We start from the raw sequence: 22,379 nt of genomic DNA on the forward strand, positions 1-22,379 counted from the left end.
CAACACTTGTTGCTCTCTGATTTACTGATCTGGGCTAGCCTCAGGGGTGTTAGGTGGTATCTCATGGTTGTTTTGATTTGCATTTCTCTTATGGCAAGGGACTTCAAGCACTTTCTCATATATTTATTGGCCATATTGATCTCCTCTCTAGTGAAAGTTCTTCTCATTTCTTTTGCCCACTTCCTTAGGGGGTTAACTGTTTTCCTCTTTTTGCAGGTCATGATGGTGTTGTAGATTTTAGTAATGAGCCCTTTGTCTGACGTGTCATTACTAAAAATCTTCTCCCAGTCTGTGGGTTGCCTTGTCACCCTCTTGGCAAAGTCTTTCGAGGTGCACAGGTGTTTTATTCTTATTAGATCCCATTTGTCGATTTCCAGATCACCTGTGTGTGTCCCCTTCCCTGTTGCAGTGAGCCTATGTGCTCCCTGGGCCAGTGCTCTGAGATTAGTCCCGATTCCCTCCTTAATGGTCCTGATGGTTTGGGGTTTGACTTCTAGATCTGTGATCCACCTTGAGTGTATTCTTGTGCATGGGGTGAGGTAGACGTCTTGTTTCAACTTTCTACATGTGGATATCCATTGTTTCCAGCACCACTTATTAAAGAGGGCATCTGCTTCCCACTTGACGTTTTTGGGACCCTTGTCGAAGATCAGTTGTCTATATGCTGATGATTTTACTCCTGGGCTTTCTATTCTTTTCCACTGGTCTGAGTGTCTATCATTGTGCCAGTACCATGTTGTTTTGACCACTGTAGCTATGTAGTAGGCATTAAAATCAGGTAGGGCGAGTCCTCCAATTGTGTCCTTCTTCTTGAGGAGTTCTCTGCTAATTCTGGGTTTCTTCCCTCTCCATATGAAGTTGGTGGTCAGTTTTTCCAATTCTTTGAAGAAGGTTGATGGTAATTGGATTGGTATAGCATTGAACTTGTAGAGTGCTTTAGGAAGAACTGTCATCTTTACTATGTTCAGCCTACCTAACCATGAGCAGGGGAGGGTCATCCATTTGTGAAGGTCACTTTTGGTTTCCTGTAATAGGGTTTTATAATTATGCTTATAAAGGTCTTTAGTATTTTTTGTTAAGTATATTCCTAGGTATTTCAGTTTGTTCTTGGCTACTGTGAAGGGTACTTCCCTCTTAATCGCCTCTTCCATGGCCCTGTCCGATGTGTATAGAAACCCTACCGACTTCTGTTTATTGATCTTGTATCCTGCTACCCTTCCGTATTCCTCTATTGCTGTAAGTATTCCAACTGTGGAGTTTTGGGGGTCTTCAATGTATAGGATCATGTCATCTGCAAATAACGATAGTTTCACCTCCTCCTCTCCCAGCTGGATCCCTTTGATGTCCTTCCGCTGTCTTATGTTGTTAGCCAGAACCTCCAAAACGATATTGAATAGAAGAGGGGTCAGGGGGCATCCTTGTCTTGTACCCTTTTTCAGTGGTATTGTTCTTGTCTTTTCTCCATTGACTATGATGTTGACAAGCCTTTTCCTTCTAATAACCAGATACTATCAGCTTTCATCACTACATTTGCTTATACACCCTTTTTATCCATCACCAATCATGTTGGGAAGGTAAGCATCACAGAATGTCCGGTTATTAGAAAAAGTGTTCTTTGTTAAGGGAGTATGTTAGTTCATCTACTACCTTAATACTTAACATTTTAATATACATACAAAAATCTATATTCCTATCATTATATATCAATATATTTACATATGTACATACCTATATTTATACATCTATAATTGTATTTTGCCTCCTGGTTCTTTCCTCTATTTTCTTTTACTTTCCGCTTTTCCCACTATCATTTTGACATTCATTTGGCTTCGTAATTCCTCTGGGCTACATGGCGCTTGATCAAACCCCACCAAGCATTCTATGGCCTCCTTTACATGGATTTCAGATCTCTTGTTATTCCCTTTTTCCTGAGATTGTTGGCTCCCCACTCCCTTTTCCCTACCTCCTCCTCTCCCATGTCCAGCCAGACCCTTCAGTCCTGTTGTATTCTCCTGGGATTGCTTATTCCATCTTATATAGATAGACATGAGAAAGGGGTGGGGGGAAGGTCTCTAAAAAGGTCCAGATCTCTCTGCTGACTCTTATGAATGTTCTCCAATCAGGTCTGGTGAGGTACCAAGCCTTACCCATCGAATCTGAAGTCTATTTTGAGGATTCCTCAGGGACTTCATTGATTTCCTCCCCTTGCTGCTCTGTTGTTCTTCCTTAATGTTTTGCCCCAGTGTGTGTGTGGTGACCAAACTGGGTACAGTTCTGGCACTGTTTCTTCTGTGCTGTGGATCAGTGAAGGGGCATCATGTCTTGTGTTGGGGCCAGCCCTACAACCATCTCTGTGCATTGACTGCGCTTAGCAGGAATGTTGCACATCTTAAGAGACACAGAGTTCAATTCCTAACAAGGTTCACTAATCTGTTTTCCTGCTTAATTCCATGATTATGCTCTTGGCTCTGAACCAAAAGGGCAGCAGATGGAACCCAACAGCCACGTCATTGAGAAAGACCTAGCAGTCTGCTTCTGTAAAAATTACAGCTTTAGAGACCCTATGGTTCAGCTCTATTCTGTCCTGTAGGGTTATTATGAATTTGAATGGACTTGATAGCATCACACCACAACAGTGTACTCTTATTCACTAGAATATTAGGCATCCAACTCCAGTCAATCTCCTACTGCATTGCATCCTCAGGAACCTCCCTCCTCGTTGCCACATAAATCTGCAAATGCATACCCTTGACTTCCAGGAATGGAACTTGCTTACATAGCCATCCATTCCCTACCATCCTATGTTGTCCACCATTCTGTCGTTTAAAAAAGGTCATATGGAGGAGGAGATGTAGCTGAAATGAGAATTCTATCATCTGTTATCACATAACCCTCAGCATTTTTAAAAGAAAAAAGTAGTAGTATTTAGCAAAATCTGGCAATTTCTTCAGTCCTACTGGTTTCTTGTGGTCATGTATTTGAAGGGACATTCCAAGTCAATATGAACATTTTTACTACTTCTTTCTAAGTAGTGTGCTAAATATTCATTATGCCTTAGCTCATTTACTCATTTCTGTGTCAGGAATGTTTAAAGACAAAATCATTAAGACAATACAATGCTTTCTACTTCCAAAATGTTTCAAGAGATGTCTAGATTTTAGAACTGATAGTCCAAATTAATAAAAGAGATAAATAATTTAAAAGAAAACATGCTTACCAAGCTACAGACAGCCTGACAATAGAGGGAACCCACTTCATGATTATTATATTTCTAGATATCAGTAAACGGGCTCTCGTGACATAGTGGTTTGAGATGTGAGCTGCTAACCAGAAGGTCATCAGTTTAAAACCACCGGCCACTCAGTGGGAAAAGATGAGGCTTTATGCTCCGGTAAAGACTTGCAGTCTCTGAAACCCTATGGAGCAGTTCTACTCAGTCTTACAGGTCACTATGAGTTGGAATCAACTTGATGGCAGTTAGTTTCGTTTTGAGATATCCTTGCAGGACTGCATAAATTTTCATTAGGGAATAATTTATAGACACAGGTTTAAAGTTTTGTTCACTTAGATGAACTAGAGTACTTGGGTATAAGCCCTGGTGGCAGGGTTATACACAGAAAGGTCGACAGTTTGAAACCAATAGCTGCTCCACAAGAGAAAGATGAAGCTTTCTATTACCACGAAGAGTTACAGTCTCAGATGTTTGGTAGAATTTACCATGCATGTTGTCTGGACAAAGACTTTTGTTTCTTAAGGGTTTTTAAATGACCTAGTAAATGTATTTTTAATTATTAATCTGTCCCGTTTTACAACTTCAGTATGTTAGTTAGGTAGATTGGGGTTTCTCGAAATTTGTACAGTTCTTCTGAGTTTTCCAATTTCTTGGAGTACAGTTATTCATAGCATTCTGTTGATTTTTTAATTTCTGTTGGATCTGTTTTCACATCGGCCATTTCATTTCTGATGGGTGCTATTTGATTTTCTTTCATTAGATTTGCCAGTGGTTTGTTGATGTTAATTGGTCATTTCCAAAATCCAAGTCCTTTTCTTACTGATTTTTCTATTGTTTTTATGTTTCCTATTGTATTTATTTATGCGCTAATATTTAAGATTTCTTATTGTGGCAGTAGACTGATTATGCTGCTCTTTTAAAACATTTTGGGCACCTTAAGTTAAGGTGTGGATTTTGTTCTGTCTTCATTTTTGATATGTGCATTTGTTGTACATTGCCCTGTGAGCAAGTTTTCTGCGTCCCAAAGGTTTTGCTATGGTGTGATTTTGGTATGTTGTGTTTTCATTTTCTTGATTCCAACGATATTTAAATTTTATTTGTTTTATTTCTTCTGCTAACCAGTAGTTTTTAAGCTTGTTTCCATATATTAGGCCCTTTTCCTTGATCTTATTGTTGTCAATGTCTAGTTTTATAGCATTGTAATCTGAAATATGCTTTGTAGCTATTTGTTATGTTTTGAATTTTATTGAGGTTTGCTCTGTGGACTACCATGTTGTCTGTTCTGGAGAATGTTCTACAGATGCTTGAGAGTAATGTACCATATGCTGTTGTTGTTGGAGTCTTCTGCATATATGTGTGAAGTCAAATTAGCTGATTATGTTGTTTAGTTCTTTTGTGTCTGGTTTGAATTTCTTGTTTTGTTGTTCATCAAAAGTGGTATATTAAAATCTCCTATTTTTGTAGAGTAGCTTATTTCTCTCTTCAATTTTATTAGAGTTTGAGTTATGTGCTTTAAGGTTCTTTCACTGCATGCATGGATGTTTGTTTTGATTATGCCTTTCCATTTAATCAACCCTTTGATTGTTCTATAATATCTTTTCTTATCTCTTAAGTTTTTTATTAAAATCCCACATGGAAGAAGCACACCAGCGTGTGCGATCATGAGGTGCCTAAGGGACCAGGTATAAGGCATCATCATATATATATATATATATATATATATATATATATATATATATACCATCCAATATATATATATACCATAGAAAATGAAGGGGGAAGTACAGAGTGGCGACCCAACCCCTATTTGTCTGCCACTGGAGATCCCCTGACAGAGGGTTTAGGGGAGGAGATGAGTCAGTCAGGGTGCGATGTAGAACCGATGAAGAATACAGCTCTCCCCCAGATCCTGGATGCTTCCTCGCCCCAACTACCATGATCCAAATTCTACCTTGTAAATCTGGATAGAGCAGAGGTTGTACACTGTTGCATATAGGAGCTGGAGGTACAGGGAATCCAGGGTGGATGATCCCTTCAGGACCTGGGGTGTGAGGGGCAATACTTGGAGAGTACAGGGTGAGTGCGTTGGAAAGGGGGAACTGATTACAAGGATTACATGTGACCTCCTCCCTGGGGGATGGACGGACAACAGAGAAGGGGGTGAAGGGAGACGCCGGATAGGGCAAGATATGACAAAATAACAATCTATAAATTATCAAGGGCTCATGAGCGAGGGGGGAGCGGGGAGTGAGGGGAAAAAAAGAGGACCTGAATCAAAGGGCTTGAGTGGAGAGCAAATGCCTTGAAAATGACTAGGGCAAAGAATGTACGGATGTGCTTTATACAATTGATGTATGTATATGTATGGATTGTGATAAGAGTTGTATGAGTCCCTAATAAAATGTAAAAAAGGTAATATTGCCACTCCTGCTTTTTTCTTTGTTATCATAATTTTTATTGTTATACTGAGGTGCCGTCCAGTTGGTTCCAACTCTTATCAATGCTATGTACAATAAGACAAAACACTGCCAGGTCTTATGCCATCCTCACACCCATTACTATATTTGAGCTCATTGTTGCAGCCGCTGTGCCAGTCCATCTTGTTGAGCAACTTCCTCTTTTTCACTTACCCTTTAGCATGCATGATGTCCTTTTCTAGGGATTGGTCCCTTCTGATAACATATCTGAAGTATATAAAATGAAGTCTCATTATCTACTTCACTTCCATAGCCTTCATCTTGACTGTACTTCTTCCAAGATAGATTTGTTTGTACTTCTAGTGAGTTTCAATACTCATCAACACCCTACTTCAAATGCATGGTGTATTAAATCACTTTCTGGGATTCTCTTTTCACTGCTCATATTACACAGGTAGATGAGATGACTGAATATGCAATGACTTGGTATATTACACCTGAGACTTAATAGTTGCTATTAGCGCAATATTTTCCTCCATCTTTTGATTTTTAGCCTATATTTTTCATTATATCTAAGGTGTATTTTTTGTAGACAGTGCATTAATGGATCTTGTTGTCTTATCCGTTATTCTATATTCTCTTGATTGTACACTTGGTACATTTGCATTCAATAAAATTATTGATAGGTATTATTTTATTGCTATCATTTTGCTATTTTTAGTTTTTGTTTGTAATGTTGATCTCTTTGGTCCACATACTTTTCTGTCCTGAGTTTATTGTGTTAGTTTTCTGGTCATATTTTTCAGTGCTGTTGTTTTAGTATTTGCACATTCTCATGGTTTTCCTCTTTATTTTGATGAGAACATTTATTAACTTTCTTTGAGCTTACTCTGGAATATATTAATTTTTTCTCGTTTGAACCAGTCTGTTTTGCCTTCAAATCAACTTATTTTCCTCTCCACTTTGAAGTTCTGTAGCTATCCTATTCCTTCTGTTCACATTATAATTGTTTTTCTTGACAAATTAATAACCATGGTTCTTTATTTTCAGTCTTGTAGGTTTGTTTTATTTTGGTTACAGCTCTATCTGGAATGACTTATGTTTAGTGTTGTTATTCATGTTAAATTCAAGTTGTGTGCTGCTGTTGGTTCTCTGTCTGAAGGCTTCCTTTAGTATTTCTTATATGATTGGCCTGGTTTTTACAAAATCCTCTAATTATATTTATCTGGGAATATGCTAATTTCATCATGGTGAGTGAGGGGCAATTTTGCTGTTATATAATTCTTGATTGGCTATTTTAGTTTTCTTTCTGGGGTTTATGTATGTTATCTTCTCATCTCCATGATTTTTGCCAAGTAATCAGAGTTTAGTCTTATTGAACCTTCTTTGTAATTAACTTCTTGTTTTCACAAGCTGCGTTCAGGATTCCATCCTTGCCTTTCATTGTGGTAGTAATTTTTTATGATATATATTCGTGTTTTCCTCTTTAAGTCTATCTTATTCAGATTTCATCCAGCTTCTTGAATGCACATGTTCCCATTTTCATCCTAGTAGGGAAGTTTTCTTACAACTCTTCAATAGTCTTTTTTTTGTTGTTGTTTTTAATCTTTCTCTTCAGAAATTTCAGTCAGCTACATGCCAGCACTCTTGATGGTGTTTCACACCATTCTTAGGCTTCCTTCTTCTTCTTCTTCTTCTTCTTCTTCTTCTTCTTCTTCTTCTTCTTCTTCTTCTTCTTCTTCTACTACTACTACCACCACTACTTCTCTGATTGTTAGATTAGCATTGATAACTTTGTTTTCAATTACCGCTACCAGCTATTTTGAAAGGAAGTACATTAGTAATAGGAAAATATGAAACTAAGTACAAAATCCTAAAACAGAACAATATTACTGGTCAGAAACTAGTAGAAGCTCAAGGTTATGGACATTATTTATCCTTCACTTCCTTCTGGAAATGAAATCACCCTCATGGCTTAATTTTCAGTGAAATAATAGACAGGTACATAAGGGGAACAATAATACAAGGGAAGCACAAATTCCTTGGAATAAAGAATCATTTGAGATCAAATAGGAAGCAATTGCCCAAGAACAAAATGCAGGAGGGTAGTAAAAAGAAAAAATGAAAACAGAAAACACAGGGAGGAGGTGGGATATATGGTGTTATATCATGAGGATTACAATGAATGAGATGAAAGAAAGGTATATGAATTATTAAATGGAAAGCATACCTGTTCTATAAAACTTAACCCAACACATAAAATGTTTTTTATTAAAAACAATATTGTAAATATGTTGATGTGTAAAACACAAGTAGCTAGATTTTATTCCCAGAGCTTGTCAGTGTAGAAGGGAAATAAATCCATCTAATTTTGTGATAATCAATGATATTTAATCTTCAAAGCATGAAAATATTAGGATCATGTACCTAATGCCTATTTATTCAAAGAGGTATAGTTTTTCTATGCTTAATTTTCACTTTAAAATTCATCTTGTATATTTGAGAACAATTATAGAAGCATTTCTGAATCACAAAGGGTAAAATGTTACTTTTTGAAAATATTTACTTTTTAAAAATTATATCTATACAGTTTTGAACTATCACAGTAATGTGTGCTACCATGCCACACACAAACACACAAAATCACCTTTTCAAATGACATGCACAATTCATTCTTGAGCCCTGTAGTCTCATTCCCAGAATGATGGTCTCTGTCAGTAGTCATTTTCATTTATTTGACTTACAAATATTTGAGAAAAACATAAATAAAGAGCCAGTTGCCTATAAAATCTGACAACTATTCAATAAGTATTTAAAGGTTAAAATTTTCTGAAGACCTGTCAACCTCGAACTGTCAGTAAATCTCTTTCCTAACCCAATACAACATAGGTACCGTGTCCATCTTGTAAAGCATCACCAACATACATTTTATTAGAATCTATGTTTTTCTAATGATACCATGGATCTTTGACTTCTCAGTTCTCTCAGAGCACATGTGGCTACCACCCTACCCCCAAAGAAAAGGATATATTTATTTATCAAATTTCCAAGCACTTTTGTTAAATTCCTGATGAACAGTTTCCTATTTCCCTTCCCTCAACACGATTATTTTTAAATGACCTTTTATGCTTATGTTTTTTCTTAAAGCTCCAAGGGTTAAAATTCTTACTTACAAAAATATTTTCTACAGAAGACAAAGTCAATTTAAGAAGAAACATCTGCTGATTATTTTTGGGGGGGTCAAATAACAAGATGATGGCTTCATTGCATTTTTGCCTTTATTTATTTTCTTTTGCATTGAGAAAGCATCTCTGCCAGGATCTCTTGTGGGAAATCCATGAACAAAGTAACTTAAAGACTACCTTTGAGATTATAAAAAATAATTACAACTATGTATACCTCCAGTCTTCCATCTTTACAGTAAACAAAATTATAGTTGAAGGCTTAAAGTACAGATAAAAACATTTTGAGACCAAAATTATATTGTGAAATAGACCACATTTCTGTTGTGTATCAACCTAAGTGGAACATAAATAACCAGAGATCCTCCCTTGAAGATATTAATATACTTTTCCGATGGTTACAAAAGTGTCACTTTGTCAAAGTTTCACTAATAAATGGAACTTATACACACAAAGATTGATTCATATATACTTTTACAGATATGCAAAGTAATCTAACAAATATTAGCATTTAATTTAGCTGGCAATTGGAAAGAGGGAAGAAATCTTAGGATCTATCTGATTTTGAGTCATAAAACATTGCTAAATTTATATTATACAAGGCACTGTGTTTGCAGTCTAATGGCTTTCAAACCAGGGCCTTGCTTCTAGTAGTAAATTTTTTGCCTCGCCTATTAATGTGCTGTTGTGGTCTGGGGGGAGAGAGGAATTAGGTATCAATCAAGAGCCCCATTGATTTAAGGATGTTTCTGCAGATACCCATAAAGGACCTTGTAGACGCATTTTTGGCCAGGAAAATCTGCATGTGAGCAACTTCTTTTTATCTGGTAAAAATTAAGTTAAATGCTATAAATTCATCCAAGCACTTTACTACCAGAAGAAAGATTAGCAGTTCAAACCCACTGAAACTCTTCTCTTAAGACAGTGGCCTTTTTTCCAAAGATCAGAGCCTTGAAAACAGCTTTGGATCAGTACTACTTTGATACATACCATCACTATGAATTGGAACTGACTCCATGGAAATGAACAACAATAACATGGTTACTGTTAATATTAGTCTAGGCGGAATCCATCCCTTTTATAATGAAAATATTTCGTTTTGGTTTTTAGTCACCATATTCTTCTGCTTTCCCAAATCTTCCATAGACACCTCTCTTGGACTGTTTCCAGCCTACTTTCCCTTACTTTTTACCTTTTCTCCTGTGACATGACCAATCATTTCTGTTTAGAGGTCACTGTAATGAATAATTCCAATTCTGCCCTCTTTCTCCTGAACTACAACAGTCCCCACTCTCACCAGTCCCCTGACGCTCTAAATTTGGATGTTCAGCATTGATCTCATGCTTACCATGCTTAGATCATAGCAAGCATTCCACTTCAGGCTACAACTTCACCTACATTTTTGCATTTTAATTTAAATTACACAACATTTACACTTCTTTGATCTCTAAAACTTCAGATGAATGTCCTACTTATTCCTCATTTTTTACCAATAGTTTCCATAGCCATTCCCTAGTAAGAGCCTTTGTATTCTTTTTCATAATACACTTTTCAATTCCCTATCCTAGGACAAAGTAGAACTGCCCCTGTGGATTTCCAAAGATGTAATTCTTTACAAGTAGAAAGCTTCATCTTTCTCTCTTCAAAGTGGCTTGTGGTTTCTAACTGCTGACCTTGGAGTTAGCAGCCCAACATGTAACCACTATGCCACCAGGGCTCCACTGAGTCTGAATTAACTTGATGGCAGTAAGATTGTTTGTTTTTTAATCCCAGTTCAGACACTAGTCATTTCTAAGCTATTATAATGATCTTCTATTTATTAGATCTCCCATCCCCAGTTTCTTCTCTAGGCCTCCCTTGATAGCTTCAGGCAATTATTAGCTTGAAGCTACAGCATAAATTCATGGTCATATGTCCATCTTCACTGTCTGTCTTTATACCTTTTCTCTTAATTTATGAGACCACTACTCATATTGGATTAGGATTGATCCTACTCTAGTATGAACTCATATTAATTGATAATATCATGAAAGACCCTATTTCAAAATGCATGCACAGGTACTGAAAATTAAAACTTCAGCATAGCTTTTCAGGGGGACACAGTTTAATTCACAGCATTGCTTTATGATTATTATTTTTAATTTCCTACCGCTAAAGATTTACTTTCAAAGACCCAGTATAATGGAATTGTTGACTTCTTACCTGTGTTAACTTCAGGTTCAGTAAACAATCTCGAGTTGCCCTGACAAGTTATAATCATAGAACAACGTGTAAACAACTTTGGCTTATCAGACTACTACAATGAACACATACCATGTATCTCAGAAAGTGAACTCTAGTACTCTTTTTTTTTTATTTTAACAATTTATTGGGGCTGATACAATTCTTTTCACAGTTCATACATATACATACATCAATTGTATAAATCACATCTGTACAGTCTTTGCCCTAATCATTTTTTTCTCTTTTCTTCTTTTACATTTTATTAGGGACTCATACAACTCTTACCACAATCCATACATATACATACATCAATTGTATAAAGCACATCCATACATTCCCTGCCCCAATCATTCTCAAGGCATTTGCTTTCCACTTAAGCCCCTTGCATCAGGTCCTCTTTTTTTTTTCCCCTCCCTCCCCTTTCCCCCCTCCCTCATGTGCCCTTGGTAATTTATACCTCGTTATTTTGTCATATCTTGCCCTATCCGGAGTCTCCCTTCCCCCCTTCTCTGCTGTCCCTCTCCCAGGGAAGAGGTCACATGTGGATCCTTGTAATCAGTTCCCCCTTTCCAACCCACTCACCCTCCACTCTCCCAGCATCGTCCCTCACACCCTTGGTCCTGAAGGTATCATCCACCCTGGATTCCCTGTACCTCCAACCCTCATATGTACCAGTGTACAGCCTCTGTCCTATCCAGCCCTGCAAGGTAGAATTCGGGACCAGGTATAAGGAATCATGCAAAAAAAAAAGATATAAGTGTGTGTATGTATGTGTATATATGTGTATATGTATATATGTATGTGTATATATATATCATATTAAATCAAGGGGGAAGTGCAGAGTGGAGACCCAAGGCCCAAGGGTCGGCCAATGGAGATCCCCTCATAGAGGGGTTTAGGAGAGGAGATGGGTTAATTAGGGTGTGAGGTAGTACCGATGAAGAACACAGCTTTCCCCCAGATCCTGGATGCTTCCTCCCCCCAACTACCATGATCCGAACTCTAGTACTCTTAAAGGTAAACGGAGTGTCCTAAAGCCAAGTAGAGCAAGCATCAAGCACCAAGTCTGCCCCTCTAGCTTTGACGTTTTGTTCCTTAAAGGTTTTAAATTTCACACCAAATGTAAAATTCTTTTATTCTGAAACTTGTCAGTGTTTCTATTGAACTTGATCTCAAAATTGAGTAGTGCATGTGTGATCATCAAGAAAGAAAAATACAGAGCTTAAGATATTGGCACTGATAGGCTAATGATATTGCCAGTCTTTAGGATTGAGGGGATTGTAAATCCTGATATCATAGTTTGAAGAGAATGCTGCAATTGAGAGACACTCAAGAGGCTTAGATAATTTCTTTTGCTTAGGGGGGAAAAAGGAGACATTAGGCATGTTTTAAAGAACAGATCAAGGAAAATCATGCAGAAGAACCTTCAAATATTTGAAGAGTTCTCATGCAAAAGGGGAGAAGGTTAGGGAATGGAATCTGATCTTAGCGCTTCATTTCTTTCATTTATAATCTAATTTTAAATGTTAATTCTTTTTAATTTTTCGATCAGATAGATTATCATAATGAAAATGAATTTGTCAATATTTTAGGTATAAAACAAGTGACCAGTTAAGTAATATATTTTTCTAGAATCATTCCATTGAATAATGTTCTCTGTGTCATCTTCTGAGAACTGGCTCATAATAAAAAAAAGTAATACTACTTGTAATTTGGCTTTCTTTTCTCCTCAACGGAAAACCAGCATAGTGCACATAAGCTAAAACTCATTCTATCACAATCAAAGCAGGTGAATTTTTTCACTCTGTCCTTTCCACAGGATAAAAATATGACCAAAGGGGCGAGTAAGTGAATTTGTGATTATTTAGAGTCAGAGCACACCATCCATGCATGTAGCTTTTATCCACAATCAAGAGCCTCTATGATCTGTGCATTAAAAATGTTAGAAGTTAACAATTTGTTGCTCCTTTCATTGATTTTTCACCTACTATCTTCACCACACCAAATCCAATGGTGGTCCCTTATACTACTAATTAGTTTCCAGGATATTTGGCCTTATTGAATCTTACTGAAAATTAAGGAAGATTTCTTTGTTTCGTCTCCCAGAAATGGAGGATTTGGACTAGTTTATGAAAGAAAGTGAATATTTTCGTGTACTATTGGAGGGTTTTTTTGTTTGTTTTTTTTGTAGTAACTTCACCTTAACTCTGTGTTGTTTTTGACAGATAACAAAGACTATGATGCATATTTATCATACACCAAAGTGGATCCCGACCAGTGGAATCAAGAGACTGGGGAGGAAGAACGTTTTGCCCTGGAAATCCTACCTGATATGCTTGAAAAGCATTATGGGTATAAGCTGTTTATACCAGATAGAGATTTAATACCAACTGGAAGTAAGTTCACATTTTCATTTGATAGGATGCCTATTCTTGTGCGTGTTTGTGTGTAGTCATCACACAATTTTAATTTGTGATTCTTTATTTTTGAAAAATTCTATTAGTTTCTCAAAGAAGAAAAAAATTTGTGTTCATCCAAAATTTAATTTTTGATACCTCTGAGGAACTACTACCATCAGTCTACACAGTAGCTAAATTTATGAGCTTTGACCCAGAAACTAAGTGAGCGATTTGAAATTTTGGGACAACATTTCTAACATTGTGAAAGGCAAGGCCCAAACACTGTTCATAGTCCTCATTAACTCCATTCATCTCAACACATTACTCACCAAAAATATTCCAACGAATAGGGCCACGTGTTCAATTCACTCATTTTGACAACGCTTTCTCTCTTTCGTAGCCTATATTGAAGATGTGGCAAGATGTGTAGATCAAAGCAAGCGGCTGATTATCGTCATGACCCCAAATTACGTAGTTAGAAGAGGCTGGAGTATCTTTGAACTGGAGACCAGGCTTCGCAACATGCTTGTGACTGGAGAAATCAAAGTGATCCTAATCGAATGCAGTGAACTCCGAGGAATTATGAACTACCAGGAGGTGGAAGCCCTCAAGCACACCATCAAGCTCCTGACGGTGATTAAGTGGCACGGACCAAAATGCAACAAGTTGAACTCCAAGTTCTGGAAACGTTTACAGTATGAAATGCCTTTTAAGCGGATAGAGCCCATTACCCATGAGCAGGCTTTAGATGTCAGCGAACAAGGGCCCTTCGGAGAGCTGCAGACTGTCTCGGCCATTTCCATGGCCGCGGCCACCTCCACCGCTCTCGCTACTGCCCATCCAGACCTCCGTTCCACCTTTCATAACACGTACCATTCGCAAATGCGTCAGAAACACTACTACCGAAGCTATGAATACGACGTACCTCCCACCGGCACCCTGCCTCTGAGCTCCATAGGAAATCAGCATACCTACTGCAACATCCCCATGACACTCATCAATGGGCAGCGGCCGCAGACCAAATCGAGTAGGGAGCAGAACCCAGATGAAGCCCACACAAACAGTGCCATCCTGCCCCTGCTGCCGAGGGAGACCAGTATATCCAGTGTGATTTGGTGACAGCAAAGCAAGGGACAACTACCACGTCCCTTGGCACTTGAGTGAAGTCCGCAGTCCAGTGCCTGGAACTAAATCCTCGACTGCTGCTGTTAAAAACCAACCAACCAACCAACAACAAACAAACAAACAAAACAAACGAGAACATGCGTTACAATCTTTAGAACACGAGGAAAAACAGGGTCTTGTATATATGTTTTTTGCAATTTCTTGGTATCATCAGTGTCTTCCCGTTTTATCATGTCTCCTACCATTACATTTTTTGACTTTGTTTTATATATCATTGGAATTTGTATATTTACATTTTTTAAAGAAGAGACTGATGTATAGATAGAAAACTCTTTTTTTTTTGCTTCATTAGTTTAGTTTGAGAAATGGGATTTTATTTTCTCTTCTTGATTTGCTTTGGCTTTTCACATTTCCTTGGGGTGCTTGGACAAATCTATCCGATGGGACAAGGAGCACCGTATCCTCTCTTGGGTTCTGCCTAGGATCAGCAGGACCACATCCGCCTTCAGCGAGCAGTGCCACCAACGCCAGCATTGCCATTCGGGGGGTGGGGGGGGCGAGGCGACCAACCAACCAACCAACTGACTAAAAAAGATGAGAAGAACCTTGTTCATTGGAGGGCCGCACCAATCAGAGCCCCAATTCTCTTCCTTGTCCCGCCTCATTCCCCACTTCTACCCTTCTAATGGCGGCATGATGTGTAAACTCTGTGGAGGGGTGGGGGTGAGTCTAGCTGTCTTAACATTTAATTCACTGCTCGTCACAATACACTCCAGACCCAAAGGTGTGCTAGTCACTTGACAGGGACCACTACAGAGTGCTAAGAAGAAAAGATCGAGAGCATGAAAATGGGGGAGAGAGTGTTGTTTCTGTTTTTAAATGAGTTGATGTACCCTTATATATATATATATATATATGGAAAAAATGCAACAAAACATAACAAAAAAACACAAAAAAGGAAAAAAACGAAAAAGAAAAAAATGCAACAACAACAACAACAAAATCAAGCCCTATATTTGATCACTTCCTGGAAAGGCATGAATGTGTTTGTGGCTGTTTCTGTTTAATATTCTACTTCCTCTTTTCCCTCTATAATTTTTCTGCAAATTTGATTATGTGCAAATGCCAGGCAAGTTAACTCAAAAGGGTGAAATAACAGCAAGTCAAAACGAAGGCTTCCAAACCAAAGGGAAGGACAGGATGTGTCATCAAATATGTTGTGTCACCTTGTATTATACAAAATGTTATTTTCTAAAGAGTCAGAGCAAATCTGTGAAACTTCGTATGGGGTCCTCTTGTATTTAAATGTTAATTCGCTGTATTTCATTTTCAAGGCTACATTGAGAATCAAGTCTTTGATTTCAGTTTGTGAAAAGAAGCAACACGTGTTAATACTAAGATGTTTAAGAACTCAGGAGGTCAGACATATGAATACCAAGAAAAATCAGTATTTTCAAAATAAACAGTATTTACTTACAATAACCATTTTAATTAGACCAGAAAAATGTTTAAAACAATTAACTTTAGTGTATAAATAATTCATTTCATTTTAATGATATAATTCTGTCTTGCTGAAACAAAGCTGATGCTCCCAGTAAATTAATCTCAAACCATCTAGCTTTACTTTCGAAATCAGTGACATAAGCAGCTAATTCATATTCATGTTGAGGATGATGCTAAGTCAATCATAAATTAGCCTGGAGAGGGCAGAGTTGCTAAAAGGAAATATTACCTTATGTAGCTTCTAGTTTAAAAAAGTGATTAAAAACACTGATAATAGAGTTTATACATTACTTTAGTAATTCAATGTAGGAATTTCCATCTCAGTCATTGTCCATTGGCTTGTGTAGTGACTCTGGTATGTTTGGTTTATTCCTTCCACCGTAAAATGAGAAACCAATTCCATGGTTCTGGTCACAATAGTAAGATGTGAGTTGGCCACCAAAAAAAAAAAATGTAAATACAATGGAATTTGTCAAGGAGGGTGAGGTTGAACTAAAACTGTCTGAGAAATGAATGTGAGCATTTTGTAAACAGTACAAAGATCTCAGGATCCGTGTGACAAGGTAAAGGAGCTTTGGGATGTATATTGATTTTTATTTGCTTCAACAATGTTGATTTCCCTGACAACTCGCCTGGGTCCTTTTCTACAATCTGTTGTTGATGCTTGTGCTCCCCTGGGACCTATGTCACCTTTTCACACACCAGAACTGACACTGCAAAGACACATACAACTTTAAGGTCAGGTTTGCACATGGGGTTATTATCAGAATCCAGGAAGGCCATTTTTTACTTTATACTATGGACAATTGGCAGGGGCTGGTGGCAGTGAACTGCAGTGGACTGAATTCCTAACTTCCACCCCACCCCCACCCCACCCCACCAGTGCTCACAAAACTGTAAACATGGCAATGGCCTGGTTCCTTTCTTAGTTGTTTTAGGTTTTTAAGAGTTTTGGGGTTTTTTTTTAAGTGCACGATGGAAGTGTGGAATACATGTAGAGGAAGTAATCAGACTGCAGTCATATTTTGGGTATTCATAGGTGTTTATTTAGCATTGGGAGTACGTTTTTTGTTCTACTTTTAGTGTAGATTTAAGCACTTTGAATAGCATGATTCAGCAATTGATGGGTAATAGTTGATATTCTCACAACTTAAGAAACGTTTTTGTTTCCTCTAATGCTTTGTCATATTTTTTTCTAAAATGAAATAAATGTAAAAGAAGCTATCAATAGCTTCAGAAACCTTCCTTCCAAATATTCCTCTATCAGCTCCTTGTGAGAACAAATGAAGGAAACTGTCATGTGTTCACGTGCTCTCTGTTTAACAAAAGTTCTGTTAGAACTGACAATAAAAGGAGAAAAAAATGTATTTCCCTAGTGCTTAGGCTTCAGCCGTCTCTTCTTTCGGTGGGAACCATTGGGACATGAATATTCTAGTAGTAAAAATACAGTTGGAAGTGTGAATGTGTTAGGCAAACATGGAGAGAAGATAGGATTCAGGAGTTGGACATGTTTGATGGATATTTTGGGTTTTGCCTGATTTTCATCAATTGCCATGTGGGCCCCGAGTAACACATTATGGATTCTACAGTTCTTCTGGTTCTTTAATAATACCTCTACTTGCTGCCTATGAGCATTCTGTTCTTTATTCTGGTGCTCAACTTTTTGATTAAGTAAGATTCAATTCCTTGGGTCTCCCATGTGCCCAAAAGAAAACTGTATCTCATGTAAGCTATCTGACTTACGTTTAGATCAATTCTATGAAATAAATTTGAGAGGTGATGAGAGAAGAGCCTTGAACCTATTATATTTCTATAACTAAAATCCAGATTGTTCAGACTTTCGACCATTCTGTGATTATTACTTTCTTCAGCATATATGTATTTGGGCCCTGTTGACTTAATCTTAAATACCTAGATTTTGGCCTTTTCCTTATTTCATTGTTATTTAGCATTTTATAGCAAAGGTAATATTAACTGAGAGCCAATCCCCACATTCTAAGTAAGTACAGTTTAATCATTCTAGAATAATCATTAACCTTTACAGATGCCATTTATGTAAATTAAGGTTACCATTTCTAGGAAAGCATTAATTCGTATGTTTGTAAATTATTGTTATTACCTTAGTTTTCCTCCTAAGAAATACTTTTTTAAAATTGTGTCTTTAATTTCTTTATTAATTTAAATTTATGTCATTTGTCCCAGGAGCAAGCTTACTGAGATTTAAAGGAGAGCATCTGTAGTTTGCAAGTAAAGTTACTTAACTGGATCACAGAACAATACAGAGGGTCTCTGTATTGGTCTCTGGCCCAAACATCACAGTATTGATGTTGCTATTTAATAGAGTTGAAATATTATTACTGGATTAGGAATCCCAACTGAAGTCACTAATTCCCTATGGGTCAACAGTCTTAAAAAGCAAGACAGAGATATGTTTTAAAGAGATGGTGATGCGCCTGTGTTCCCTAACAGGAGGAACTTGCCAATGAAAGCAAAGTTTATTCCTTGACTTATCATGTACCCCTCTCATTTTAATATTCCCAAAATAGTCACGACAGTAAAGTTTTAATTATCTGTTGGAATGGACCTTAAGTTTGGTTTCGAGTGTACTTTGTATCGAAGAACATATTAAAGTAAATAAGGAAACATTGAAATTCTAGACAACGTTGTGCATCTGTACAAAACTATTTCCTTGGAAGTAACTCTCTATCATCTAAAAAGTTATCAATGTCTGAATTTAAAGGGATTTTGTCAGAAACTGACACTCAGATAAACACACATGTCTTGCAGGCATGAAAACAAGTAAAGGGAAATGATAATCCTTCGAAGCCACAGAGCTAACAATCTTTCAGCATTACCTAACTTTGTGGGAGACCTGATTGATGATAAGGAAAATTTGTGTATAGTTACAAATGAGTCATGCCCAGATAAATGATCATTGGTTACTATAACTATGAGAGTTTGCTCATTTCTTTACCTACTCAAGAGAAAGTTTGTGGGGAATGCTAAATCATGTAATTTATGATTTATGATTTTTCTTTATTCCTGTTCCCTACATGGAAAAAAAAGAAGAATCCACACAGTACAGGGAAAGAAAGGAAAAGTAACCAATTTGACCTGTTTTTCTAAAAGGTCCCCCTTATACCAAGATTTATAATTAGTTAGATACATTATTTTCAGCAATTAGGTTTTTGCTAGTTTCAAAATTCATGACTGACCTTAGGAAAATTTATAGAAAAATATTGAGCGGGGTGGTGGTCAAAGCTTTAGTTTTACCTTTGATTGGTATCAAGATGAAAGGTTTTGCTGTTATAAAATTGAAATCGAGCCCCAAGGAGACATAACTCTTGCTAAGTCTGAGTGAAAGTAAGGGAAGGGTAATAGTGATGATGATGAACTCATCCTAATCCGATTTGCTTTGTCATCATCCAATTTCAGTCAGATTGATAGAAAATCCCAAGACTGAAAAAGAAGGAAATTGTCTCTAATATTTCCCTGTGAGCTTGTCTCTCTCAGGCTCAGAACATAAAATATCTTTCCATTAAAGACACAAATGACATTAATTTTTTTGCTTTGTCCATAAGTAAAATTTCTGAAGTTGATGGCAAAGACATGACTCTGAATTTTTCATTAAAGTAACAAGGAAAAGACATTTTATCAAGGTCCAATTCTTCTTTTTTTCCTTTTAGGGTCCATTTCTTTTTTTATCATTCCCTCATTAATGGATTCCCCAGAGTCCACATGCCTAAACATTGTCCTTTTGATAAAATAGAAAAGCATTCACTCAAAAAAATAATCTTTATGCTGTGTTCCCTCCACTGTTGAAGGGATATAACTTGAAAAACTGCACATGAATTTATATATATATTATATGTAATATGGTTGCCATATAAATTTTGATCATCATAATACAGATAACATTATGTGGCAAAGATTCCTTAAGAAGAAGATTTCATGTGAAATGACATACTACATAGCCCAAGAATATGTGGCTAAGTAATTTGGATCCACTTTTACTAGTCAATGGGAGATTGGGTTTGAGCAGATCAGATACAGTTTAGGGTAAACTCAAACTGGAAGGAAGAAATCTTTATGTTAGGATAAACAGCAACTCTCCATATTCCTAGCAGTATATGTTCCTGGTAACTGTAATCCTTAGTGTATTTGTTACACCAACGTAGTGGAGATTTGTTCTTATAAACCACTATTGAATTGAAAATGGTTTTTTTGCTTTGAATTTTCTGGGTTGAAAGGAACCCAGAAAGTGAACTCTGTCATTTTCTTCTCCTGGTGTTAAAGTCCAATTTTAAACTCCGACACTCAGATTTGTTCAATAGTCCGTAAAAAGTACCTTTACAGAGTGTTTCTCTTTCGTTTTGCCTTCCTTCTTTTGATTTTGTACAATCTAGAATGTATGTAATTCATGCATAGATGATGGAGGCGCTCCTTTCTTTCTTAGAATACTTACAATTATATCTTTCAGTTTGCTTTGACTAGCAATAGGAAAATAGACAAATACAAGTGTAAAATGAGAAATTTTAAACTCGAATTATAATTTGTGTTTTATAGTCGTTTCCTAAGTCTGTTGCTCTCTATGAGTATGCTCTCTATATATCCTGTAAAAATAAATTTATATGTTACATAGAAATTCAAGAAATTAAATTATTTATTAAGCTACAAGTGTTTCTTCTGGTTTCTACCTGATCATAGATGAAAATAAATTAAATCATGTGTTGTTGGACAATTATGTAAGTACTTTGGTTAATCTGATAACTCTTGCTATATATACTTTTCCTTCCTTCTTTGTTTATTCTGTATAGTTCATAATTGTTAAGCCTAATTTATATTATGATTGTGAAGAAAGGGGTTTAAGAAATGCTCAGTGGGCTCACACACGAAAAGAAAAAGAAATCTTATTAAGACATCAAGTCTTTGTTACGATCTCCTTCACCAGCGGATTATAGAGAGGTTTGGATCACAGACACGATCACTGAAAAGTCATTACCACATTAATGGTCTTTTCAAGGTTCAACCTGGCGTGTTCTCTTCATTTTCTTCAGGAAATTCCTTGAGAAGCAAATGCGAAGGGAAGGGTAATATGTGAGCCCTTCTTTTTCACACCTTCTTTGGGATCCCCAGGAATTTTATTCCCTTCTTCTCAAGGCGCTACTCACATGACAACCTGGAAAGAACCACCCCTCGGGTAATATCGAAAGTCACCAAGATTTCTAAGCCCCTCCTTGTTCTACTTTGTTTGCATCTACTTACCATGCACGATCATTCCTAAAGTTAAATATATTTGGCCAAAATAATACTTTTTTAAAAATTTAGTTTAAAAATAAGTAGCCTTATTTCTTTGGAGGGAGGGGAACGGTGGTAAATCTTTCCATTATAAGTATAACACGTGAAAGCAACAATACACCTCTTTGAATGAGTGGTCTGTTTGGACGGATTGGCTATCTTAGGAAGACAGCCTTTGAAAGAACATTTCTGAAAAATGAAATAATTTCAAAAGTGAAAAGTAGTAGTGTGAAAAAACCCATAAATTTATTTCAGGCTGGATTTCAAAGTAATTTACATATTTTAGATTTCATAAAGCCATTTGTAGCTCTGTAGAGTTTTTAAATGTGAAGAAATAACCCCCCCTTGAGAAAGTAAAATGTTATAAGAATCATGATTCTGTATGTTAGGCGTGATTCATAGGATATGACCCATTATTTAAAATACCACGTGAGAACTTTATTGTTGAGGAATATTTGGGGGTTTTCCTCAGGAACTCAATTCCACTCCTTTTTAATGTGTCATTAGAAGGCTGCCACTCATGTAACAATTTATTCTAAGAAGATCCCCAATTGATATCAGATCAACATTTACTGGCTAAATAAAAGCAGAGAATGAGAGGGTAGTGATGGAGTTTCAGAGAATGAGACCATTAAAATATGAGAAATAATTTAGCCAATTGTTTTCCCAAATAGAGAGCTCTGCCCTTGGTGATATGTTCATTGATTTTTGATGGTACATAGAAGGTGTTCATTTGAACAGTTATGCATTTGATTTTCCAATGTATTAGAATTAAAAAAAACAAATAGTACATCACACTCAAGGTTTTGTGGATACAATTTCCAGTTTTGTGTATATGGTAGAGTGATCTATACTTACACACATTAAGTAAAACCGCAGGTTAAAAATAGTCTAGAAAACATGACACAAGAAACCATCATGATGACTTATAAACAACTGAGTTAGGGAAAACCTACCAAAGCTGTCTTTTTCTTTTTTAATCTTCTACAGTGGACATTTG

General features: G+C 36.7%; 1 protein-coding gene across 1 annotated transcript in view; it reads left to right on the forward strand.

The window, feature by feature from the left end:
* Positions 1 to 14,572, forward strand: part of IL1RAPL1 (interleukin 1 receptor accessory protein like 1) — a 756,675-nt gene extending 742,103 nt beyond the window's left edge. Inside the window, exons 9-10 of the mRNA XM_075538327.1 lie at positions 13,280 to 13,450; positions 13,854 to 14,572. Of these exons, the coding sequence (XP_075394442.1) occupies positions 13,280 to 13,450; positions 13,854 to 14,572 (890 nt within the window). The remainder of the gene's footprint in view (positions 1 to 13,279; positions 13,451 to 13,853) is intronic.
* The last annotated feature ends 7,807 nt before the right edge of the window (positions 14,573 to 22,379 follow it).

The sequence above is a fragment of the Tenrec ecaudatus genome, chromosome X (assembly GCF_050624435.1).
Source record: "Tenrec ecaudatus isolate mTenEca1 chromosome X, mTenEca1.hap1, whole genome shotgun sequence".
Taxonomy (NCBI): Eukaryota; Metazoa; Chordata; class Mammalia; order Afrosoricida; family Tenrecidae; genus Tenrec; species Tenrec ecaudatus.